The following is a 25,749-nucleotide window of genomic DNA, read 5'->3' as shown; positions in this document are numbered from 1 at the left end:
AGCATCATACACAGTTCTTTACAACGCCCACTTGGTCAAAAGTTTAAAAAAAACGCTCAGCTGGGCATTAAGAACAAATTTGCATAAAACTTAAAATCTCCATAACTGTCAAAAATAAGATGTTTTTAAAAAAAAAAAACGAAGCTGTACATATCTACATCAAAGCGCCTATTACATTAGGTAGGCGACCCGTAAGGCCACATATACAAAATCTAACAGCAGCCAATCCCTTCACAGCAAGTCATGAATAAATTGTATCTAACCTACATATTTATAAGCCACTGGACATCTTTATGAGATTCAACCTCACGTAATGGATTGTGGCGAGTTTCAACAAATGGGGTCTCGATTAGCCCCGTTTTTTTTCTCTGAAGTGCCGAGAGCCCCACAGTGTGTCGTAGGCACAAACTATACACGTAGCAACCCACAGGAGAGGGAATCAAGAGGACAGTATAATGTAGCAGAGCAGGCAGCGACCAGCGGATGGAGAATGGGGACTGCACAGAGAGGACTGTCAGAAAAGACAAAGCAAGCATAAAGCAACCAGCGGGCAGCAGCAAGTCACTGGACAAGGCTTAGTGACTTGCCAGGGAGTCATCAGCAGGCAGACCGACTGGAGTTAGGTAGTTTCTGCAACCGTAACCAGACCACATGGCAAAGCGGGGGGGGGGGGGGTGAGATTAGTTCTGGCCATAATAGCAGAGCTTTAGCGCTATGTTTGTGTGTGGAAGGCGGTGATGATGGCAGGGGGCGGAGCAAAGGATTTACATTCGCTCACATGCTACATCCTGCCCCCTAGTCTACAGCAAATCCATTTTAGGTCAACGAGATCCGTTAAAAGCAGATCCATCTAAACTGTCAGGGCTATGTTAAGAATTGAAGCCTTGACGTTAATGTGAACAGAGCCTCATTTTATCAGGATCGTATTAGAAAAAAAAAAAGCATGTATGCTAGAAGCGAACAGTGAATGGGGACAGCATAGAATACTGATGCATGTAGATTATTCTGTGGGATAAAAGTAAAGCCTTCTAAATGACTGACTGATCAGACAGGAATAGTGGATGTGCAGGTTATTTGCATAAATGGCTTATTCGATTTTTAACTTAATGAACCTGTTAGAGATAAAACGTAACACTTAAAAGAAAGACACCACAAGTTATAATCCAAAAGGATTTTTTCTTTATTCAAACCAGGAGGTATTCACCAGTAAGTGCAAAATGCACTGCAAACCTACAGCCTGAGGAATTTACATCGAGAGATGGCTCCATTACCCCGGAATATCAGCAAAAAGGATGCGACAGGCTCGGGGCATAAATCAAGTCTCTAGATTGGTGACTTTGGAGCAGGTGGCTGTTCCCTGCACTCTGCCTTATGTCAAGTAACAAAATCAAGAACTACACTCAGTAGGAACTCATTGGGTAACTCGGAGATGCTGACTTATTGCACTCAACAACCCCCCAAAATAAAATAAAATTAAAAAAGGAAAATAAATTCAGAAGCAAGGAGTTAAAATTTGTCTGAACTCCAGTGTCACCGGAAACCCTGCAATTAAATTAAAAAATAAACCTGCATACATAGTAGAAAATTTTCTTTTAAAAAATTCACAATCTTTAAATGTATATACTTTATATCTTTGAACATAAAAGTTTACAATTCATGGTAAAACAAAGGCTCAGAAAAAATATTTCCCCCAAAAAAAAGGAAAACAAAAATGAACCAATAAACCTGAAGAGTTCTGTTAAAGCTGCAGATGTTTTCAAAACCCTGTTTGGAACCAGTGACTCATTGGCTTTATTTGTGCTGATGGGTCAAAAAAAGGATGTAAAAACTTAGTCCAAACACCCACAGCTTCTCCTTCAAACGTACAACCTCAAAGTCTCTAGCAGGATGTGTCTTCACCAGGTGATTGTCACAAGTTCAGAGGTGGATGTATCCTCTAGTCTCCTCTGTGCACACGCTTCCCTGATGTTAACGTCTGTAAGGATGGAATTGCACATTGTGATTCTGCCCTCGTCCCATGCCACCTCCCCCAGCGGCCGGGCCTGCCGATGCTGGTGCAGTGGGTCCTGTCGTATAAGATATGGGCTGTTGGCTGAGATCCGAGAAACTCTGTCCAAACCCGCTCATGTCCTGTCCATAGCCTACAAAGAATAGATGAACAGGATTGGGTTATACAGAAATCGGGAAAAATCAGTCTTCAGAATTAATTGAATTTTTGCATTTATAATTCAGGCTCTGCCACAGACACGGGGGATTTAGAGCTCCATGAGACAAACAGAGCTCTGATTACCTATACTTCGTACTAAGAAAAACATTCATGTTAACATTTAGAAGACTAAAACACCAAATTTACATCCAGAAAAGGCAATACATTAAATAAGCTTGAAGTGAACGTCCACCTTTAAAACACCATGTCAGTTTTTTGTTTTCTTTTAGGTCTAACATTCCGTGCAACTTTCATATCTAACGGCCGGAGCTAATTTTACGGATACAGAGCTCTACATCCCTCGCATTGACAACTAAGACAAATATATATATATATTTATTTAAAAAAAATCAAACCCAATTCAAAACTTGTTCAAAATAAAATAAAACATTGATTTAAAAAAAATAAAATAAAAATATTTGCCTTCAATAGGCTTACATAGCCTTTAACTCTAAGCAGAGGATTTGAAGCTCTGTATCGGAAAATAAAAGTTACTGCTGCAAACTGGTGTTCACTTCCAGTAGATATTGAAACTTTTTTTGTCTGAACATGCAATATTAGATGATTTATTAAGAATGCTCCTCTAAATTTCTGACTACGTGTGCGTCTATGTTGAAAACTCCAAATGCAAATCAAATGTGAACAAAAACATTCAATAAAACGCCAAATTAAAACGGTGATAAAACTTTATAACTGATGCACCAGGTTTAGAAGATAATGCTTTATTACCATACATAAAAAGAATAATAATAATAATAATAATAGGTAGGAACACTGGACAATGGCAAAATGATATGTGCATCCGTGAAGTGCTTAAGTAGCCGAAGTTCATCCATCCGTAGGAAGACATGTTAAAGGGACCGAGCACAGAATACAATATAGTAGCCAACTTTACATCAAGTTGATACCTGTTGATATTGTGTTCAAAGAAACCAGCACATCAACACAGATACACAGCTGCCTACATCATGGATATCTATAGAACTGATGGGAACTATACATACAAAAATATAGCCAGATGTAGAATAAAAGATCTTTGACACAATATTACCTGTTCTATTAAAGTGAAGCTCCACCTACCAGTAATATTAGATATATAGTCACACATTTGACAAAGATAATAAATTTTATAGCTATTATCTTCTTTTCATGTTTTAGGCTTCATGCACACACTGCAGAGACATGTGCACAAGGCTGTGCAGCGACACTCAGAGTGTACAACGGAGCATATAGGTACTCCATGTGTGGTGCTGTAATACAGGATTATACTCCCCTACAGTAGTAGGTGCAATAGCATTCACTGAATGGCCCCCCTTCCTCCCAGGGACCCAACAAAAACCATGCCTTATACAAACCACCACCTCTTCCTCGCTAATTGGCATGACTACAGACTACATTAAAAGGGTATTCCGGTTACAAGTTGCTATCTATCCGTAGGGTGAGGGGTACTTGCTTATCGGTGGGTATCCAACAGCTGGGACCCCCACCGTTTACGAGAACGGGGCTCCCAAACCACTCGTTTGAACGGAGCTGCAGGTCGCTCATGTGCACTGCCGCTCCATTCATTCTCTATGGGAGCGCCGGAGAAAGCGGAGTGCAGCGTTTGGCTATTTCCGGCACTGCCATAGAGAATAAATGGAACGGCAGTGCACATGAGCGTCCTTCTGCTTGGTTCAAACGAGGGGCTTGGGATCCCCGTTCTCGTAAACAGTGGGGGTCCCAGCTGTTGGACACCGACCGATCAGCAAGTCGTCCCCCACTTTTCGTAACCGGAATAGCGGTTTAAGTTAAACACGTTCCACAGGCTCAAAAGATGAGAAATTCCAATAATATTTGATAAGACCATGTTCACACAGCAGATTAGTTGCAGGTTTCCGGTATGGCTTGCGCACCGAAAATCTGCAGCTTAAAGGGGTTTTCCCACAAGAGACATTTATGACATCCACAGGATATGTCATAAATGTCAGATAGATGCGGGTCCCACCTCTGGGACCCGCACCTATCTCCAGAACGAGGCCCCCTAAACCCCGTTCAGCCGCTGTGTGTTGAGGCTGAATGAGGTTTTCCCGACCATGAAAAACGTTCTATGGTCGTGAGTTACGTAAACAGCGTTACTCGCAGAGCTACACGGTTTCCGTAACTCCAATAGTAGTTAATGGCAGCTACAGAAGCAGCGTAGCATGCGAGCTACTCTGTCTCCGTAACTACCATTAGAGAGGCTCTGTCACCAGATTTTGCAACCCCTATCTGCTATTGCAGCAGATCGGCGCTGCAATGTAGATTACAGTAACGTTTTTATTTTTAAATAAGTATCATCCACTTCTCTTCAGAACGCCCAGCTTCTGGCAGTGCAGACACAGCCGTGTTCTCGAGAGATCACGCTGTGACGTCACTCACAGGTCCTGCATCGTGTCGGACGAGCGAGGACACATCGGCACCAGAGGCTACAGTTGATTCTGCAGCAGCATCAGCGTTTGCAGGTAAATCGATGTAGCTACTTACCTGCAAACGCTGATGCTGCTGCAGAATCAACTGTAGCCTCTGGTGCCGATGTGTCCTCGCTCGTCTGACACGATGCAGGACCTGTGAGTGACGTCACAGCGTGATCTCTCGAGAACACGGCTGTGTGTCTGCACTGCCAGAAGCTGGGCGTTCTGAAGAGAAGAGGATGTTACTTCTCATCAGAGCGCCCAGCTAGTAAAAGTAGTAAAAACGCCACAATGTACGCACATAATACACGCCCACTTGGACTTTTACTTTAAACACGCCCACTTGGACTTTTGCAAGCCTCATTTGCATAACAACAAAAATGGTCATAACTTGGCCAAAAATGCTCGTTTTTTAAAAATAAAAACGTTACTGTAATCTACATTGCAGCGCCGATCTGCTGCAATAGCAGATAGGGGCTGCAAAATCTGGTGACAGAGCCTCTTTAAATTCTATGAGACTTACGGAAATAGCGTAGCGCCGCGAGTTACGCTGTTTACATAACTCACGACCATAGAACGTTTTTCATGGTCTGGAAAACCTCATTCAGCCTCAACACACAGCGGCTGAACAGGGTTTAGGGGGCCTCGTTCTGGAGATAGGTGCGGGTCCGAGAGCCCACACCCGCATCTTTCGAAAATATCATGTGGATGTGTCATAAAGGTCTCTCGTGGGAAAAACCCTTTAAGTACAGTGCATACAATGTGCGTGAACGTGGTTAAACAAAACCCTAAATAGACATGCTGAAGAAAGTCAGCGCGAATTTAGGGGGAATGCTGCACATTATTCATAACCCCCACATGCCCCATCTGTCGCAGATTCTATCCAGATACCTGCATCGAAATCGGAGGTAAAATCTGCAAGTAAATTTTGCACCATACTTTAGGCTTCTTCGATGGCGTCTCAACATCGCCTTAGTAGTAATAATTCTCTTTTATTATTAGTTATTAAGCAAGCAGAATGTACATTGTATGAACACTTCCGAGCTCACTTCAAAAGATAACAGGTACAGGTATCAATTGACTACTAGTCTTTTTATACACAGTCATCATCCATGTATAAAAAAAGGATTCTGGAGACTCAGGATGAAAACAAACACAAAACTCATAAGTAATCCGTTCCTGGTAACATTTCAGACCATGGCGCTTTGCAAAGCTGCATTCAAAGTTCCATATTGGTGAAGTGATTTACTATGTAAGTGGAGCTCTATAGGGGTTATAGAGTAAAAAGTAGCCGCCCTCTGCTCCCTTCAAAATAAAAAACCCAAACTGATCACCAAGGTTGTGGGCGCTTCAGTAAGATTGAGGTGAAATGATACTTTAAAGCGTAGGTTCAATTTCAAAATGCATTTGTATTATCCCAGATTTGAGGGGACGATCCAGACTACTGTGCAGCAACCAACTAAATGGTGAACTTAAAGTCGCCCGAGCAGAAGACAAACAAGGCACATAAGCCAACAGTATTCTAGGCTTACCGACTTTCAGAAGTCATTTTAAAATTGAACCTAAACTTAAAAAGGTTTCAAAAACGTAATGCTGCAAACGAAGATTATTATGTTCTTATTTTATTCCAAATGTGTAACGTCAAAAAAAAATATAAGAAATAAAGAACATAAGAAGGGACATCATTGTAGAGGCCCAAAAATGTCAATATTGTGAACGGACCGGACTAATCAGACCTGTTATCGGGTAGGCTATTTTTTCCATGCATGTGCGTCCTACAGGCCTCCAAAATGGAGTTGGAGGATCTAACGCTACCTACCATTTCTTACCTTTTTATGTCCTTCACAGTGAGCTCAAATCCACTCGGACAATTTCACAAAGCAGGCATTTCCTGGAAAGAGTGATTTCTTCAGGCTTTATAAGTGGGAGGGTTAAGGCATGCACTACAACCCCAACCTGACATCCCACCCAGCCAGGCAATAGGCTTTTTGTGCATGGCAAGGTCAGACATATTAGAGGTCCACTCTAAAGTTCTAATACTGGATGGGACATGGGAGTGTGGGTTTCATATGAAGATGCAGGGAGATAACTAATATTTTGTAGAGACATTGAAGACTCCAGTCAGCAGGTCAGTGGGACATATTTCAAGAGACTGACTCCCACCCAGCCACCCTCAAATGACATAGTGGGACAAAACTTGCACAAGGACACCACTTACCAAACTGGCTAAAAGCAAAGTCTTGCTGACCACCAGGGGGTTTACTGAGATCCTGAGCTGACTGCCCTGGTGGTGGAGGGAACGCCAGTGGCGCTGCTCCTGGAGTACCAGGTGGTGGTGGAACTCCTGATGGGACGAACTGATCAGGAGGGGGAGGGGGTGGGCCATAGCCATAGCCTGCAATAACACATCAAAAAATATATAGGGATAGCTGGGGATTAGTTCTAGCAGAAGAGCCTGAGTGAAATCGGTCAAAATAAAAAAAAACTACAGCTTACCAAATGGAGGTGGTGTTGCATATCCTTGTGGAAAGCCTTGGGCAGGATATCCTCCTTGTGGTGTTGACACTATGAAGGGGAAAGGCGGAGGTGGAGGAGCAGCACCCCGGCCTGCAGGAGGCCCATACCCGCCTGTGGAGAAGACTGCATTAGGAAGAACCAAAAGGTGGGAGAGAATGAAGTGAACTGCCCCTGAGTGATAGAGAAGCTACAAAAGACATATGGCCAGTTACTTACCAATTGTCTGCCCAGCTGGCATCCACATACCTAAGGCAAAAGAGTTAATGAACATATTAGGCCAAGAAATAAACCTCATGCCGTTGTAAATTAACAGAAACATTAAGATTCTTGGTTGTGCTAATTGACCCACTGGCAGAAAGGGCTCCCCACACACAGTCACCCAGACAAAAACAATTTGGACAACTGGCGCTTTTAGCGCCAATTTAAAAAAATGGTTGCACAAGGGTGAACCTGTTTCATTGCTCCAATAATTAAAAAAAAACAAAAACAAAAAAAAAAAAAAAAAAACGACAAGACAAACAACTTATTGATTTAAACAAATCCTACCGTTTTGTGGCTACAGCTCCAATGCAGATCTTGTGCCCATGGTCACAGGCTACAAATAAACGGTGTATTCTACTCCTTTCCATTCCCCTGCATTTTGCTAACCTACCGACTATGCTACCAAACAAGTTTTGACAATTGCAGGTATATGTTGGCCCAAGAATTCCTTCAGCAACGTCACTATAAGGCCTCATGCCCACTTCAGTTCTTTTCCTTCAGGGTGCTATCCGTTTTTGTCACCGATAGCACCCTGAACCGATTTTATTCAATGGGCCCATGCACACTTCCGTTATTTTGACTGATCCGTTGTTCCGTTCCATTAAAAGTATAGCATGTCCTGCTTATGTCAGTAATTCCGCGACCGTGGGTCCCATAGTAGTCAATGGGTCCGTCAAAAAAAACGGACGGCACACGGAAGGCTTCCGTGTGTCAGTTTTTTATGCATCCGTTGCCCTAGCAACGGCAGGGCGTGCCAAAGTTCACATGCTGGGACATGTGACAAGTTCAAATAAAGTTCAATACCTTCCGTCTTTTTGACGGAAATACGGAAGCAAAGCGGCCGTTTGAAACGGAAACACGGAACAGACACGGAGTACACACGGATACCATAATGGACACACGGATCTCCGTGAAGAACGGTAGTGAAAACGTTGATGGAAGTGTGCATAAGGCCTTAAAGAGGCTCTGTCACCAGATTATAAGTGCCCTATCTCCTACATAGTCTGATTGGCGCTGTAATGTAGATGACAGCAGTGGTTTTTATTTTGAAAAACGATCATTTTTTTAGCAAGTTATGCACAATTTTAGATTTATGCTAATTAGTTTCTTAATAGACAACTGGGCGTGTTTTTACTTTTTACCAGCTGACCAATCAGCGTCATACACTCCCCATTGTTATAGTGTGATTGTGCAGTGAAAGAAGCTGAGCTGGAACAATGAGAAGTGTATGACGCTGACCAATCAGTGACCATACACTCCTCTGTACAACGCCCAGTTGGTAAAAAGTAAAAAAAACACGCTCAGTTGGTCATTAAGAGACTAATTAGCATAAATCTAAAATTGCTCATAACTTCATCGTTTTTCAAAAAACAAACAAAAACACTGTTATCTACATTACAGCGCCAATCAGATTATGTAGGAGATAGGGCACTTATAATGTGGTGACAGAAACGCTTCAAGCTCTGTTTACGTCTGCACTACATATTCCTTTTTCAGCCTCCAACGAAGATGGTTTATATATGAAAGTCTTGTTTGAAAAGGAATAACTCTTTAACGGCAGACCAGATACTGTTTATAGTGGATAAATAAGGTAAAGAACCGTGTATTTGATATCCATTCCTCTTCCTGCTTCAGAGTTCAATAAGGGTGAATTCACACACAGATGTTGCAGAAATTTCTGCAAATGTCCCATTAATCTGAATGAGGCTTGCAGAAATAATCCATGCTCCGACTCCATAAACAAACCCATTCAGATGTATGGAATGGATTTTCAGCCGTATAAATTTCTGCAACAGATCTGCGATGTGTGAATTGAAAGATACTACTAATAGTAGCAAGAATAATCCAGCACTGTCATGGTATAAAATAAATATCTTATTTTATTTCGGAAAATGGGTTTAATATCCAGCAGACCATCCGCTTATGTATTTCAGGCAACGCATGCCCTTAGTCAATGCATAATTATAGAAACAGACTATTGATTCCGTCGGAAAACCGGAAGCCTGCCGGAATGGTGACGAACGGAAAGCATTAGCGATGTTTCCGTCACCATTGAGATCAATGTTGACTGAAGCTGTGCTTTCACTTTCCATTGCGGGGCTCACCCGACGGAACCCCGGAACGGAAATGAACGGTAATGCGAACAGGCCCAAAGATATACAAGTACCGGAATCTTACAGACCGGTAATCTGTTAGCATCAGATATTACAATACTGGCAAAGCTATTAGCATAAAGATTAACTAGGGTAGTGAGACAGGTAATATACGGAGACCAATCTGGCTTCATGCACTCAAAATCGGCTACTGTAAACCTAAGACTACTGTTCCTTAACCTACAGGTGATGCCGGATGACCCAACAAGGAGGGCTGTCTTGACGCTGGCAATGCATTCGATTGTGTAGAATGGGGGTATCTATGGAATGTCCTGGGTAGAATAGGATTCGGCCCGAACTATGTGAAATTGGTATGGCTGCTATACACGGCCACAATAGCTAGAATAAGGGCGAATGGAGCGTTTTCCAGGCAGTTCTTGTTGGCTGGGGGGACGCGTCAGGGCTGTCGCCACTGCGGTTTTCTCTGGAGGTGGAACCACTGGCATGTGCAGTGTGACAACAAAGGCACATAAAGGGCCTGAGATATGGTACAGTGGAAGGAAAAATTAGCTCTTTATGCTGACGACATCTTGTTATTTCTGACGGATAGTGAAAATACTCTTCCATCAGTCATGGAAACTATTACGATTTGGCATATTCTCAGGATTGTCCATAAACTGGACAAAATCGGCCATCATGCCTATAGACCCGGTTAACATCCCCACAGATGGTGATGGGGCCCCTATACCAGTTGTATCGGAATTTAAATATTTAGGGGTTAAAGCGACGTGCAAAGTGTCCAATTATTTGGCTCTTAATGTATTGTCACTGCTACCTAAGGTTAAAGCTAAAGTGGAGGCATGGAACAGGCTTCTCTCTGCTTTGGGGAGAACAAACTTGATAAAAATGATCCTCATGACCAAGACGTTCTACGTCGTCCACAACTCCCCAGAGTGGATTCCCAAACACTGGTTCAGAAGATTACATAACCATTTAGGGACTTCGCGAGGTGTTCCTGGAATAAAATTGGAAAAATTATAATTGCCAAAAGGATGAAGGGGTTTGGCCTTACCAAACGCATGGGTGTATTATTTACCTACAAGAGGTTAATAAGCCGTTGCTACTCCTAATGCAGAAAGTATGGTGGCAATGCAAACCGACACAGAGTGGGGGGAATGTACTAAATATACCCGATCTGGCACAACCCGATCCTGAGGGAAACGTATCAACTGGAGGGCGGGCATGCAAGGATGGGAACAGAAAAGGTATAACGAGGTTAAGCCAACTATATGAAGATGTCACATTGAAATCCTTTTAGCGATTAAAAGACGAGTTTCCATTGGAGCAGAAGATGTTCTGCCAGTACTTGCAGATTCACCATGCCATACAGACAGTTTGGGTGGATCTGACAATTCATGCACTGGGAGTACTGGATTATATGGCTAGAGTGGTTACATCCAAGGGGCTGATTTCGAAGGCATATAGAAATTTGCTGTCAGAACATCTGGGGGTTATCATGGAACCAGCTAGAGAGAAATGGGAACAGGATGTAGGCCCCTTACCCAAGGACCAGTGGGAAGAGATTCTAGTATCATCCTATCCATAAATATTGCAGAGGAGGTCACAGCTCTTTTTGATACACAGGGTGTACAGGACCCCATGGGTTCTGAAGATGGGAGTCAGAGCCGATGCTAAATGTCCCAGGTGTACAGCGGAAAGAGCGGATATTTTTCATATGTTCGGGACGTGTGAGGCTCTAAGGACCCTATGGGGGAAGATTTCAGATTTGATGAGAACAGTCTATAACGGGAGACTACCGGAAGATCCGAGGGTGCTTCTTCTGGGGTACGTTGGGGATTTGGAGGGAGACAAGCTGGAATTTTTGGCCATTGCTAAAATTCTGTACCAAGCCAGGAAAAGTATAGCCAGACATTGGTTAGATGTTGAGCCTCCAGCAAGGAGGGAAATCATTGGGGCAATAAAGACCAATTTGACGGAGCATAAAATTTATTCAAAAAGGGGTAATGTTAAAAAAAATTGAAAAGCAAATGGGGCAGATCGCTCAGGGATGGCATTGACTGAATTGCTCAGACTCAGGGCACTAATATAGGGGAAGAAACCTCTTGTAAACCTACGGAATGAATAGTGCCGAAAGCAACACAGATGTTCCAGGGACAAACACGTGGCTACAATTTAACCCTATGGGAAATAGTCACAAGAGCATGGATTATCCACTCTAGGGGAGAGGAAACCCATAGGGACACATCCAGACATGGGATAATGGGATGTTGGGTAAGGCCAAATTGCCATGATCATATATGTGCCGGGCTGCGATACTGTTATATGAGACAACCGGAAATAATGGAAAACGAAGTGGGCTGTGCAGGAAGGGAAAGATAGGATTGGTTAGGTCATGTTTATACTGTCTGAGTGTTCTTGATTTGTTGAATGTAAATTTTGCTGGACAATACATGATGGACAACGTATTGCTGAATTTGTCAATAAACTTGAATACAAGATACAGGTCTACAAATACCCACAGGAACGTTATCAGACATTTAAACAATCAAAAGACATGCATAAGACTATATGCTTATATGAAGATCATAGGATCCCTTATATTTGATGCTAATTAACTGCCATTTTTTAACGTCTACGGTTCAGGAGAGGAAATGTGACAAATTGCTGAGGGGGCGAGTCCAAATTTTAAAATGACCACAAAGCCTAAGGCATAATGGTAAATGAAGGCTGCATTATGGAAGCCAGGAATCAAGATGGCAAACAACTCAAATGGAACACCAAATAGAACCGTTAAACACGAGGCATCCACAAGAGCCTCTACATTATTCTATAATACTAGCCTATGCTGCACTATAGAGGAGAGAGACAAAAAAGAATTTGCCTGAGTACTTTTTTTTTTTTTTAACATCCAGCTCTTCTATTATGAAAGCCTTTTCTCAGTAAAGCGATTGTTCACGATTCTTGATGAATGGCCATGGCCTTAGAACTTTGTCTATACCTCCACTTTTAGCGAAAAACTATTACAGTGCAGAAGTGTGCAGTATTAGCATTTTTCTAAATCACTTGGGATTACGGATTTGGCATCTAGCAGCAGCACCTACTGTGTAAAGTCTGTGCCGCCAGCTGCTCATAACTCCGCAGTAGGAGACAGAGCGTCCTGCTAGTCTCCAGGGCTCCCGTGCAGGATTCTATAGCGCTGGCAGCCGTTCCGGATATGTTCATCAGTATAACATTGTGACTTGTCTGCTTCTTGCTTTGAATGGTTTTAACCTGCCCTTGTATCAGTAAGTATGGCCCTTTTAGGTTATTAAAAAAGTAAATGTTATCCTATTTTCTGTGATTTGCTAAGAGGCTTATAAAAACAGTGACACGGCTACTGCTCCATTGTATCTGTTTCATGGCAGACAATGATCGTTTCCTGCAGTGATTTAAAAAAGGAGCACAAATGGTTGAGACATGGAATTAAATCGGTACACTATGTGAGGATTAAAGAGCCCTGAAGTTTTTATTTTTCTGCCCAAGTGTGTTTTGACAGATGACAGCAACAGATTTTCAGCCGTTTATCATTCCATCATTGACACCCAGCAATCTGCAGAAGCGCTGGAAGTTTCAGGATACATGAACCGAACACACAGCTTGAGTAGCGCCCATGAAACCATTTCTTTCCACATACACTACTTTGTTTTAACATTACAGTAGTCAGTCTCACCTTGTGGACTGTAGCTTTGTGGCCACGTGGCAGGAGCCTGTCCTGTCCATCCATTGGCTGCGCTCTGCATTCCTCTACTTCCCCACTGGTTAGAACCTGCAGGTCCAGATGATTGGCTTTTACTATCGCGAGGCTCAGCACGTTTCACTTCCACCTAAACAAAGACAGAAATTGGTCAGAAAATAGCTCAATGATTACTGCCCACTCCCCGCCCAAAATTATACTTCTAAATAAGCTTAGCATTCTAATACTTAACTTTAATTATATTAAGGACTCTATATGGGTCTCTTAAAAACTTGACATGTACAGTATAAATCATTTATATATATTTCAGACTCTGTGGAACGCTAGGGATTCTTAATATAGCTCTTAAAAAAATTTTAAAAAATAAAAAAGCAAGAAAGCAACGCTCTCATCCAAACTGTATGGCCCTGTGAGTGTCAGGATGGTCAGCAAAGTGGTGCACTTCGTATGAATAGTAGTCTAGGCTCCACTCACATCAGACAATATCATAGGGCTGGGATGGTGCTAAGGAGGCTGCTGATTGGCTGCTTTAAAAGTAGCTAATGGAAGATAAAGACTTACCTTCCCCAGGCTAACGCTTTAAGAATCTCAATTTAATTAACTCGCAAATAATGTCAGAGGGAATGGATGTGGTAAGAGAATCTTACACTATATCTAACAAAAAAGTAAACAAAACATGCAAGTAATACAAAATGGACAGTTTGGTCAATAAGAAGCATATTCTTCATACTGTGTTGTTAAAGAGAATGTGTCATGACATTTTTTTATTTATCATATTGCTTTTAGTATGATAAAAAAAATAAAAAATTTATTTATTTATTTGTGTTTGTGCGTTCTACTTTTTTTTTATTTTTACTTCTCTATGGGGCTGCCATTTTTTTTTTCATCTCCGTATATGAACGGGAGCCGTTCCATTCTCTACCGCATACGCCGTCGTTTTAAAGCTCGTTAGAGCAAAATCCGGTGCCATTTTCATGTGGACAGTCAGATGACGACTTCCGGCCGTATGTTCAAGGAAGCGAAGGCACAAGGAATAGGAGCGGAGGCGGCAGGAGCAGGTAAGTTATGTTTGTGTATGTGATGTGTGTATTATGTTCGTGTTATACGGTCTGCTGAGCACTGTATCTAATCCTCCTACACTGTGCAGTCGCTCAGAAAATGGCAGCGCACAGTTTAGGAGGTTTGAAGATTCACACCCCTCCTCCTGGCACCAGCCAGAAGAAGGGAGGGGGGGGGGGGATTGTGTGAGGACACTAGAGAGTGTGTCCACCCCAAATTTGCAGCATAAATCAATGAGGTGTCTTTACCACATTGACCATGCTGCAATTTTGGGAACTGCTCCCTCTAGCGACCAGCACATGGAAATGTTATAAATTAGAATCTAATTTATAATATTTCCTGACTTGTGAAAAAATTCAAACAATGTGTAATCACTTAAATAACAATTGTTTAACTAAAAAAAATGAATAAAATTTCTAGCGACACATTCCCTTTAAGTTACAACCCACTAGCAGTACTTCATAGCCTTGTCTTCGCCCACATGGAGTTTGGAGGTTTGTGTTCCTTTATAACTTCCTCAGGGTAGATTAAGAGGTTAGCTCCTCTTGTCATGTATTTTTAAACACTATTTAACATGCGACATTGAAATAGTCAAAATTTCCAATATGGACTATGGCTTACTATATGTATTTACTACTTGAGACACCATCATAAAAAGTAGATCAGCAGCTGTAGACTGCACTACATTTGATCTAGTATATTTTCCCTTGTACTCAATGCCACTACATACAAGGGAACAAAATTACTTTGTTTAGGCGTCTGAAAAACACTCAGTCTTAAATGGTAATTTACTGGTATCTGGTGTTCAGACTGTCTAGCAAGCCCATGGATACAATAGATGAAAACGAATATGGCATAAAAGGATCACTAAAGTTTCCATCACTCTCCTGATTCCAGGATATCAGGAGATACTTTTATCAGGATATCCACCATTAAAATAATGGTGCCAACAAAATGTAAGCTAACCAGTCAGTCTAAACACAAGACTTACATTTTTAGGCCAGTTTTATAGGCAAAACACTATTGTTGAATTCTTATTACATATTGTTCAGTTTTGATGAAGGTGTCCCAAATGTGGCACCATTAGCTGACGCAGTGACCCCTTACGTAACATTTTTGCCATTATAAAAATGGTCTCCATACGGATATAAACTGAATCATCTCTCCTATACTAAAATAATAGCACTGACTTTTCTACCAAATAACTAAGGATGGTGATGATCATGACGATTGAGCTTTTCATTCTACATTATTGCCAACCCCTAATGTAAGCAATGGAACTAGAAATCCTCCAAAACATGACAACACAGTATGAACAGATCACTTTACTGCAGAATGGTTAAACTACGGAGAACATGGTTTTTATACCAAAGATTCACAGTTAAGTGACTCAGTAATGAAACAGTAACAGCAACCAGTCCTTCATGAAATCTTACAGTTTCTAAGCACAAATTATGATGACACAATTTACTTATTAAATCCCAACCCCCTAATAAATTTGAAATATTCATGACGTCAGAAGGAGTGGCATCAAACCAAACCTTAGGCAGCAGAGATGTCCTTGAGAACCAAACACAGATCAGTGACTTAAAAGTAGTCTGTCAGGAGATTTTACGCTACCAAATGTCTGACACTGCTAGGTAGCTTTCGGGTAAGGTTTAGGAACATACCATTGTTGAAGAGGTTACTGCTTGCATCAGGGTAAAAAATAGGTTTTATTCTGCCAGAATTAGGAAGTGTCCAGCATCTAGCGCTCTAACCCCTACCCAGTTGATTGACAACACTGCATGTATGACGAAGACGAGCAGAGCCATCAACTGCAGAGGCCTTCGATGCTAGACACTTGCTGGCTCTGCGAACAAGCCACGCAGCAGAATAAAACATTTTCTACACGGACACAAACAGTAACAGCTTCAACCATGGTATGTTCCTAATCCTTACCTGATAGCTACCTGGTGGTGTCAGCCATTTAGTAGAGTAACATCTCCTGACAGACTCCCTTTAAGAGAAAACTACAATAAGAAGTCACTGAATGAAAGAAAAAAAAAAAAAGCAAGCATCCCTCTTCTCTTCATTATAAGACATCCCTGATTTCTCTTTATAATTGAACACCCCCCCCCCCCCCCCCAACACACACAAAATCAGCAATTCACCAAGGACATTGACTGCTACCCAAGACTTGGCTTAGTCTTAAGGTAAAATAAAACTACAACTACACACTTTTTTGCCCATGATGTCGTGAAAATGCATGTTGACAGCCTGGTCCACTGATTGTTCGTCCTCGAAAGTTATAAATCCAAAACCTAGCCAACGACGAAGAGTGAATCAAGGTAGCAGGGTGTTGTGACACAAAACAGGATGATGAACAGTATTAGGAGCAAAACCAAGACCTCAGCAGCAGGATCAGGCTATAGCAACTGCAGCAGTTCCAGGCAAAGCCACCCGGCATGCAGACAAGTGGGGGAATTGGAAAGGTGCAAAGAATTATTGTAGCCACAGGAAGAAATTTATTTGGTTCTTGGTTCCAAAGCATCATTAATAGCATCTTCTAAGTCAGCACTGGATAAATGCCAGGGGCCCAGTAGCCAAAACAAAAGATTTTTGATCGCACCCAATTCTTTTTTTTGAAGAAATACCAATGTACACACATCTTTTGTTGTGACCAACGGTCTACTGAATTCTACATATTAATGGCATCCGACCATTTCGAGAAAGGAACATGTGCTGTGAAGTTGCTTGCAGTCCTGCTGCTTCCTTCTTGGTGGCATCTTGCTTTGCAGCTAGTGCTGACAGCAGCCATAAACTTTTCTAAAGCGTTAAACGGAAATACAATATCTATAACAGCTAAGGACTACCGAAGCTTTTCCAACACGGTTGGAAAAGCCCAGAGCCTAAATAAATTGGAAAGAAAGCTATATGAATACACAAAGATACAGGCCAAGCTGAGATCCAGCAGAACAATTCCTGCGGTCAGCAGCAAGAGCAAAGGACATGGTAAAAAATATTAATGAAAAGTTTGCTTTCCCACACTACCTGGAGTAAAGTGTAAATGAAGCATCAGTAAATAACTACCATCAATTGGTCCATTCAGTAGCACTTGCCTTCACACTTGAATGGAAGTTGAGAAATTAAGCTCAAACTAAGGCTCCTATTACACGGCCCGACATTGGCCATGTAAACAAGCGCTTTCACAAGGAGCAAAGATTGGTTAGGTATGGGGAGAAGTGTTACTACCATCGCTCGGCCCCATACATTTCTATCATGTCGGCAGCACATCACCCTGTTTACACAGGGAGGGAGATGTGCTGTAGACAACGATAATATCAATTGCTGCATAAACTATACAATCAGCTCGATCATTGGCTGACCATTGTCCTGTTTACACAGGGCGACGATCGGGAACAAATGTTCAGGGCCTTAAAACTGCCAATAAGATTTCTAAAGGCTTGTTCACATCAGTATTCGCTTTCCGGAGGTCAAATGGAAAGTCAAACTGAAACCACTGCTTCCGTTTCAGTCACCATTGATATCAATGGTGACAAACATTGCTAATGGTTTCCATTCGTCACCATTCCGGCAGGTTTCCGTTTTTCTGACGGAATAGCGCAGTCGATTCAGCTATGGATTCCGTCGGAAAAACGGAAATCTGCCGGAATGGTGACGAACGGAAGCTGTGGTTTCAGTTTGACTTTCCGTTGCGGGGTTCACCTGGAAAGCCAACGCTGATGTGAACAGGCCCTAACATGTTTAAGGACATTCAACCTTCTTCAAATAAAAAACAAGGCATCTGGGGGCAATCCTGCTTGTGAGTGACAATAGTTTTCCAAGGTTACAAACCAAAATATAGACACTCTTGCAAAAGGGTTTGAGATAGATTTAGTGGTGTTAGCGCCATATCATCTTACACTTATTAACTCAAGGGACTGCAAATAGGGTTTAAACTCATTCAATCTTAGAAGAATTCACATGCGCGTGCGTGCGTCTAAGTCACAGAATCAAATCACTAAAGCCTATTTAACAGCGCATAAATGATTAACCCCAAAAAAAGAAATAAAAAAAAAAAAGTACTGATGCTTCGTTTACACTTCAAACATAGTGCCCATAGCTTATCTAACTAAACTGGCCTGTACCTGAGTGAGAGCTTAAACACCTAGAGAAAAGAAAGCTAGAGAGATAACATTAATCACAGTCAAACAACAAAACAAAACTTAACAATACTTTAACTTAAAATTGATAGGAATGGAGAAACAAAATATATCTTAGCTTAAAATGAAAAGTAACGCTAATATATATATATATATGTATATATGTCCTAATGGTAAGATGAATAGAAGGACATTCAGATGGCAAACAATTTTTACAGTATGTATGAAGCAGGCAATGGATGTTCTGTGGCCAGCACCAGCACGTGACCTGGGCTCTGGAGAGGAACACTGAATTGGAAAACAGGACACAATGCATCTGGCACACAATACAGAACACCCAGGATTCTGATCGGTGCACTGGCATTATTTCAGAAGGACTAAACATGTGTAAAAGGAAAAGAAAAGGATGGCAGTTTGAAAAATAAAAAAATGCAGTTCATGTAAAATGAAACATGTCAGATGTCTGAGACACAAACGTCACAGCTTGCAAATGACCCAACACGCAGCACAATAAAGTGGGCTGCTTAAGAGTTTTTGGGATTTTTTTTTGTTAAGGGGGAGGGGGTAATAATTTCAAGATATTTAAGCTCAATTTACAAAGGCTGTCAGTTTGCACAAATACTAAAACATTTTCAATGCAATGTGGAGCGAGCCTTAAACCCCGGAGAATGTGAAGACAGGTAATGTGTGAAGCTCGGTCACTTGGAAAACTGTTTGCCATCCAAATGAGAAGTAGGAAAGAGCTCGGAAAATAAGATGGATAAGCTTTTATTTACCTCTCGGCCTCTGCTTCTCTGCATCATAAATCATCACAACTTCAGTCACCTATATAAAACAGACAACCCTTTAGTATATTATTCAGCTCATTTATGAAAACAGTGCAAAGTGAAGGTACAAACAGCAGCTCAGCTCATATTAATCCCCTAGTGACCAGCCTATTTTAGGCCTTAAAGGGGTTTTCCAGGTTCTGACAACTGATGACCTATCCACCGGATAGGCCATCAGTACATGATCTGTGGGGGTCCAACACCCGGGCCCCCCACACATCAGCTGCTCCGGTGCCTTTGTGCACCGGATGTACAAGCCGGAAGCAGTTAGCTCCGGCCACGGAACAGTGGCCGACCTGCAGTACTGCAGCTCTGCTCCTAGTCAAGTGGATAGGAGCAGACCTGCAGCATGGCCGCATTGCTATGTAAGGTGCCAACTGCTTCCGGGCTCCGTCCATAGCATTATGCACCACAACATCCGGTGTCCGCAGGCCGCCGTAGTGGCTTATTGGTGCGAGGTCCGGGTGTTGGACCCGCACCGATGACCTATCCGGTGGATAGGTCATCAGTTGTCAGAAGCTGGACAAACCCTTTAGTGACCAAGCTATTTTTTACGTTTTTCCATCGTCTCATACAAAGAGCTATAACTTTTTTATTTTTGCGTCTACATAGCTGTATAAGGTCTTGTTTTTTGCGGGACAAGTTGTATTTTTTAATAGCACCATTTTGGGGTACATATAATTTATTGATTAACTTTTATTAACTTTTTTGGGGGCGGATAGAAAAAAAAAAAAAAACAAGCAATAGTACCACACTTTTATGCGTCCTAAATTTACATACAAGTTTCCCATGTGGTAAAAATAATTTTCTTCAGTGGATCGTTACAATTGCGACAATACCAAATGGATATATTTTTTTATGTCTTACTACTTTTACACAGTAAAAACACTTTTTTTCAAAATTATTTGTTATTGTGTCTCCATATTTGAAGAGCCGTAACGTTTTTATTTTTCCGCTGATTCTTTTGCAGGACGACTTGTAGTTTTTATTGGTACCATTTTGGAGTACATCCGACTTTTTGATCACTTTTTATCACATTTTCTGTAGGGCAGGATGAACAGAAAATAGCAATTCTGGCATGATTTTTTTTTTTTACGGTGTTGACCGTGGGGGTTAAATAACGAAATATCTTTACAGTTGGGGTCGTTACGGACGCGCGATACCAAACGTGTAACTTTACTTTTTTGTTTTCATAATAAAGCATTTTGTAAGGCAAAAAAGTTGGTTTATTTGGGATTTTTATTTATGTATTATAAACTTTATTAAACTTCTTTTAACTTTTTTTTTTTAGTCCTACTAGGGGACTTTACTGTGCGATTATGTGATCACTTTTATAATACACTGCAATACTTCTGTATTGCAGTGTATTACTGCCCGTCAGTGTAAGACTGGCTCTGGTATAGCCTAGCAGACATCCACTACTAGCAGACCTAGGGGCCTTTGTTAGTCTCCGACCTAGGGGCCTTTGTTAGTCTCCCGACTTCCATTGCAGGTTGACAGTGGGGTGAGAGAGGGAGCCCCTCCCACCAAAACCACTTACATGCAGCGCTCGCTACTGAGCCGCATCTAAGGGGTTAAACAAGCGTATTTCAAACCGTCCGCTCGAGCAGGGCTGCCCCAAGTTCAGAGGTAGCTGAGAGCAGGGAGTTTTAACTGCTCCCGGCGGTGCAGATTTATTCTGATTCAGCGCCGTCAAAAGGCGTATGCCTCAGAATGAAGCCCGTTAGAGGCCACCATGAAAAGGCGTATTGGCGATCACTAACGGATTAAGCCTTACTCACACGTGTGTCTAAATTGTGTCTGCTAAAAGCAGACTGCTTTTTATCAATATGAATGTGTGTCGCTTCCATTTTTCTTCCCTGCAATAACTTACTTGTTCCTCAAATTTTTTTTTCCTGCATTTCTTTAGCAACCGATCCCTGAAAAACGGACAGCACAAGGATGTAGTCTGTGTACTGTACGTTTTTTTATTCACGCACCAAAACATTTCAATGGGAAAGTCTGGTGCGCAAATGCGGACCAGAATAGGGCATGCTTTGATATTCGCACAATAGATACTGTTGAAAAAAACGGATGTGTGAATAGCCCCTATGACTAAAACGGACAGCACACAGACGAGAAATACATTTCTGTGAAAAAGGCCTAAAGAGAAGTCTGTGTATAACATATGATCTATCAAGGTAGACAAAGACACACTGGAATGCTAGACTTACCACTCCAAAGCGCTTGAAGTAATCTCTCAGTTCAGCTTCCCCACAGTTATGTGGAATTCCACCCACAAATATCTTGCTAGATTTATTGCTGTCACTTCTAGGGCTCTTCTGTTGCTGTACAAACAAATAATACATGTTCTGTGTCTACACCATATCTAGCTCCAGTTTAATGCATACTGCTCCCCTCAAAAATATACTGTATTTCATCTTCATGACGATTTAATTTCTAAATTATTTCCCTGTATTATTCCCCCAATAAATAGTTCGTATCACACTCCCTTACCCATCCATCTCTTGGCCTGGTCCTTTCAGGTTGCATTCCCCGAGGAGTGCAGGGCTTTGGATCAATCTAAAAAAATAAAAAGCATACAAAACACCTTCTAAACTGGAGGCACCAACAAGATCAGGAACAACAAGATACAAAATTTATGTATTTTTAGCTTTAGATATCGGCTAGATAAGTTGAAGATGCACAAAAAAAACAAAATGCTAACATAGCAAAATGCTTTTTACTATGGAGGAATAAAAATGACTTATTTTTATCCAACCAGTGTTGCAGAATTACAAAAAAAAACTAAAATTGTCGTGGCTCCCACAGCAAAAATAAACCCCACATATTAAGCCTGGTCTTACCAATTATTTTTTTTGCAGTGCACAAGTGAACCAGTTAAGCTAGCTGTCCAAATTACAATATTTCGTTGGATCATTCTAGGAAAGATTTTTTTTAATGTTTGTGAAGAACGTAATGAAGATTCCCATGATAAAAATAAATAAAATAATAAATTAATAAAATATATATATATATATATATATATATATATATATATATATATATATATATATATATATATATATATATATATATATATATAACACCTGCACTTGCTTGCATTGAATTAGTCCTTTAGTAGAGTTTCCAACCCGCTCTCACTCTTCAGCTTTGAAGAGCAGTCTTTCCACCCGAACTGGCAAGGGGGCGTTTCTCTGCTGCTACGGACAGTGCAAGAGCTGTGGAGAGGAGAGCACGCATGCCCTCTCATCTCTTGCGAGAGATCAGTGTTGTACTTTGTCTGCCGAACTGGCAAGAGGGCGTCACTGCTACGGACAGTGTAAGCGCTCCCCAGCTCATACACTGTCCGTAGAAGTGACACGACCCCTTGCCAGTTCGGCAGACAATACAAGACTGATCTCTCGCAAGAGCTGAAGAGATGAGAGCGCGCTCTCCTCTCCACAGCTCTTACACTGTCCGTAGCAGTGACACGCACCCTTGCCAGTTCGGCAGAAAACGAATCTTGAAAGCTGAAGAGTGCGAGCGTGTGCGCGCACACTCACTAATCTCGCTCTTGCTGTAACACGGTCTGTATCTGATTGGACAGTGTCACAGCCATAGTAACACGCCCCCTTGCCAGTACACGCCCCGCTGACAGTTCAGGGGGTTATTTAAATATCGGATGCCAAATATAACGGCACCGATATCTAAATAACGAAGGGAGGTATAAAAAAAATGTAAAGTGCCCCGGGGTTTGTTCAGCCCTCCCCATTACATGCTGCACATTTATGGGGAGGTGAAAGGTTCTCTTTAAAAAAAAGTAAAAGATTATCGTTGTCGGCAGCACATCTCTGGCGACAAGATAATGTACGGGAACGAGCGATCGGAGTAACGAGCGGCCGTCTCCATCCATAGCTCCGTGTGACAGGAGCGATGCCTCGTTTATCGGCGTGCGCTGCACTGGCCGTGTGTCGGCCGGTGTAAAACTGCTTTAAGTCTGTGACAGTCTTTATAAGAGATTACGGTTACACTTTTCTTATCAGTTACAATGGCGCGTCATTAGGAACACCCCTATTGCTAACCTATTTTAAAAAGTTGCAAAACGCCAATTTTTATGTGCAGTCAGCATTGGTGGGGATGTAATGGATTCAGTTCAATATGGTACTTCCCCGTTAAGAGAAATACTCATAGCACAAGATACACACTTACCACAGGAAACAAAAAGGTATACTTACATTTCTGCCATCCAGCGTGTGAGGTCTGCTGGCCAGGACTGTGCCAACACAGTTGGGATCTTTAAATTTTACGAACCCAAATCCTCTTGACTGATTTGTTGTTTTGTCTTTCATTATCACACAGTCAACGACTTCTCCATACTGGGAGAAGTAACTGCGCAGGGTTTCTGTATAAATACAAGTATGTATGTAGATTAGGTGTTATAGCAAGTCTTAGCATAGTATTTATACAGTTACAGTCTGTTACAAATGTCCTTAAAAGTGAATATTGTTTTTTTAAGGTTCTACATTCTGTACCGATTCGTTGCATAATATATCTTTACAATGATCAAAAACGTGTTTTTCTAAAACAGAGCTCTAAATCCCCTGCAAAAACAGAATTCATAATGTTTTATTATGGAGTTAAATGTATAAATAGTACACATCAAGCTTCTTCTAGTGCAGCCAATCGGGGTTCCGTAAGTTTACGGAGCAGAAATAGTTACCCTACACCTAGGCACATCATACAACATCTGACTTGGTGTCTGATGGTGAAACAGGTACTTTACGAACAGAAGGGACCCTGGAGTCCAGGGCCCTGCAGACTTAGGCCGTATTTTACGTCTGTGTGCTGCCCGTTGAAATAGCCGACAGCACACTGACCCAAGCAAATCAATGGGGCTATGCAGACATGCGTGTTTTTTCATGCAGCGCGTGTCCGTTGCGAGAAACTCACTGAATGTCGTAGTATGGGTGTGTGAAAAACACAGATAGCACATGGACGACATCCGTGTGCCGCCTGTTTTTCACGCATTTGCTAAGGAAATGGTGAGAAAAAAAAAAAACAGACCTGCAGAAACACGGATATGAAAAACTGATGCCACACGGAACTGAAATGCATGAAATAGTTGTTTTTTTTTCGCGGAAGCAAAATGTACACGCTCGTCTGAAAAAGGCCTTGAACTTATAGATGTGATCGATAACAGCTGGATCCCGCTGTCACCGAAGCAGTCAGTCCCACAGACTTGACTGATTCGGGTGCAAGATACAGCTTCTATGTATCCAGAAAACACAGAAGCTGTATCTCAAAAAGTCAAACCATATTTTTTTTTAAATAAAAAGCAATTAAAAAGTATGTGTGTGTTTATTTTTGTACTGTATAATTTTGAAAAATCAATAAAACAAGGTATGATAAAAAAATAAAAAAAAGTGGTCTAAAATACAAAACAAAAAAACAACAACCTTGCTTAACTCCTTAACGCCGAAGGACTGATATATCCGTCCTCAGCAGCTGCTAGTTCGCGCAGGACGACGGATATATCCGTCCTGTGATGGCGCGGGTACTGACAGCGTACCCATGCGATCAGCGGCAGGAGCACGGCTGTTATACACAGCCTGGCTCCTGCTGCAACTGCCGGAATCGAAGCGCGCTCCGATTCCGGCAGTTTAACCCATTAAATGTCGCTGTCAATAGTGACAGCGGCATCTAATGTGTTTGACAGAGGGAGGGAGCTCCCTCGGTCACCCGATCGGCGCCCCCGCAAACAAATCGCGGGTCGCCGTCGGGTTTCCATGACAGCCGGGGGTCTAACAAAGACCCCCAGGTCTGTCTTCCGCAACTGCCTGTTAGGCGATGCCGGAGGCATGACCTAACAGGTTGCCTGTCAGTTTTACACTGACAGTATACCCAAGCATTATTGCCTAAGTATACCAAAAGCATTATATATGCGATCGGCAGATCGCATAGTGAAGTCCCTTGGTGGGACTAAAAAAAAAAAAAAATGTCAATCAGTTAAATAAAGTTTGTTGAAAAAAAAAATAATAATTACAGTCGAAATCAAATAAAACTACTTTTTTTGCCCAAAAAGTGGTTTTATTCAGTAAAAGTGTCAAAACAAAATCACACATACACATATATGGTATCCCCGCGATTGTAACAACTTGACCAATAAAATTAACACATTAATTAAACCGCCGGATGAACGGCGTCCAAAAAAAACGCAAAAAACGGCAAAATTCTCTCTTTTCTCCCATTCCCCCCATAAAAAATTAAATAAAAGTTAATCTATAAGTCCTATGTACCCCAAAATAGTACTAATGAAAACTACACATTGGCCCGCAAAAATAAAGCCCCCATACGACCACATCGACGGAAAAATAAAAAAAATTATGTCTCTTGGAATGCGGCGATGCAAAAACAAGTAATTTTTTTCTAAAAGGCTTTTTATTGTGCAAACGTAGGAAAAACATATAAAACCTTTA

The 25,749-nt window shown here is 41.6% G+C and overlaps 1 protein-coding gene across 7 annotated transcripts in view; it reads right to left on the bottom strand.

Annotated features, from left to right (window-relative positions):
• Positions 1 to 1,156: 1,156 nt before the first annotated feature.
• Positions 1,157 to 25,749, bottom strand: part of DAZAP1 (DAZ associated protein 1) — a 37,225-nt gene continuing 12,632 nt past the window's right edge. Inside the window, exons 3-13 of one of the 7 annotated variants that reach the window (XM_075825406.1) lie at positions 23,509 to 23,675; positions 21,788 to 21,853; positions 21,505 to 21,618; positions 19,241 to 19,289; positions 16,540 to 16,622; positions 13,237 to 13,390; positions 7,369 to 7,398; positions 7,132 to 7,275; positions 6,854 to 7,030; positions 6,465 to 6,526; positions 2,053 to 2,141 (exon numbers count right to left, since the gene is read on the bottom strand). In XM_075825406.1, coding sequence (XP_075681521.1) covers positions 6,489 to 6,526; positions 6,854 to 7,030; positions 7,132 to 7,275; positions 7,369 to 7,398; positions 13,237 to 13,390; positions 16,540 to 16,622; positions 19,241 to 19,289; positions 21,505 to 21,618; positions 21,788 to 21,853; positions 23,509 to 23,675 — 1,022 coding nt within the window. In that variant the 3' untranslated portion in view covers positions 2,053 to 2,141; positions 6,465 to 6,488. Of the gene's footprint in view, positions 2,142 to 6,464; positions 6,527 to 6,853; positions 7,031 to 7,131; positions 7,276 to 7,368; positions 7,399 to 13,236; positions 13,391 to 16,539; positions 16,623 to 19,240; positions 19,290 to 21,504; positions 21,619 to 21,787; positions 21,854 to 23,508; positions 23,676 to 25,749 lie in introns of those variants that run through there. The other 6 variants (XM_075825407.1, XM_075825404.1, XM_075825405.1 and 3 more) reach the window with 6 other exon arrangements.

The sequence above is a fragment of the Rhinoderma darwinii genome, chromosome 1, assembly GCF_050947455.1.
Source record: "Rhinoderma darwinii isolate aRhiDar2 chromosome 1, aRhiDar2.hap1, whole genome shotgun sequence".
Classification (NCBI taxonomy): Eukaryota; Metazoa; Chordata; class Amphibia; order Anura; family Rhinodermatidae; genus Rhinoderma; species Rhinoderma darwinii.
Note: the sequence above shows the minus strand (reverse complement) of the source record. Positions and strands in the feature narration are given on the sequence as shown.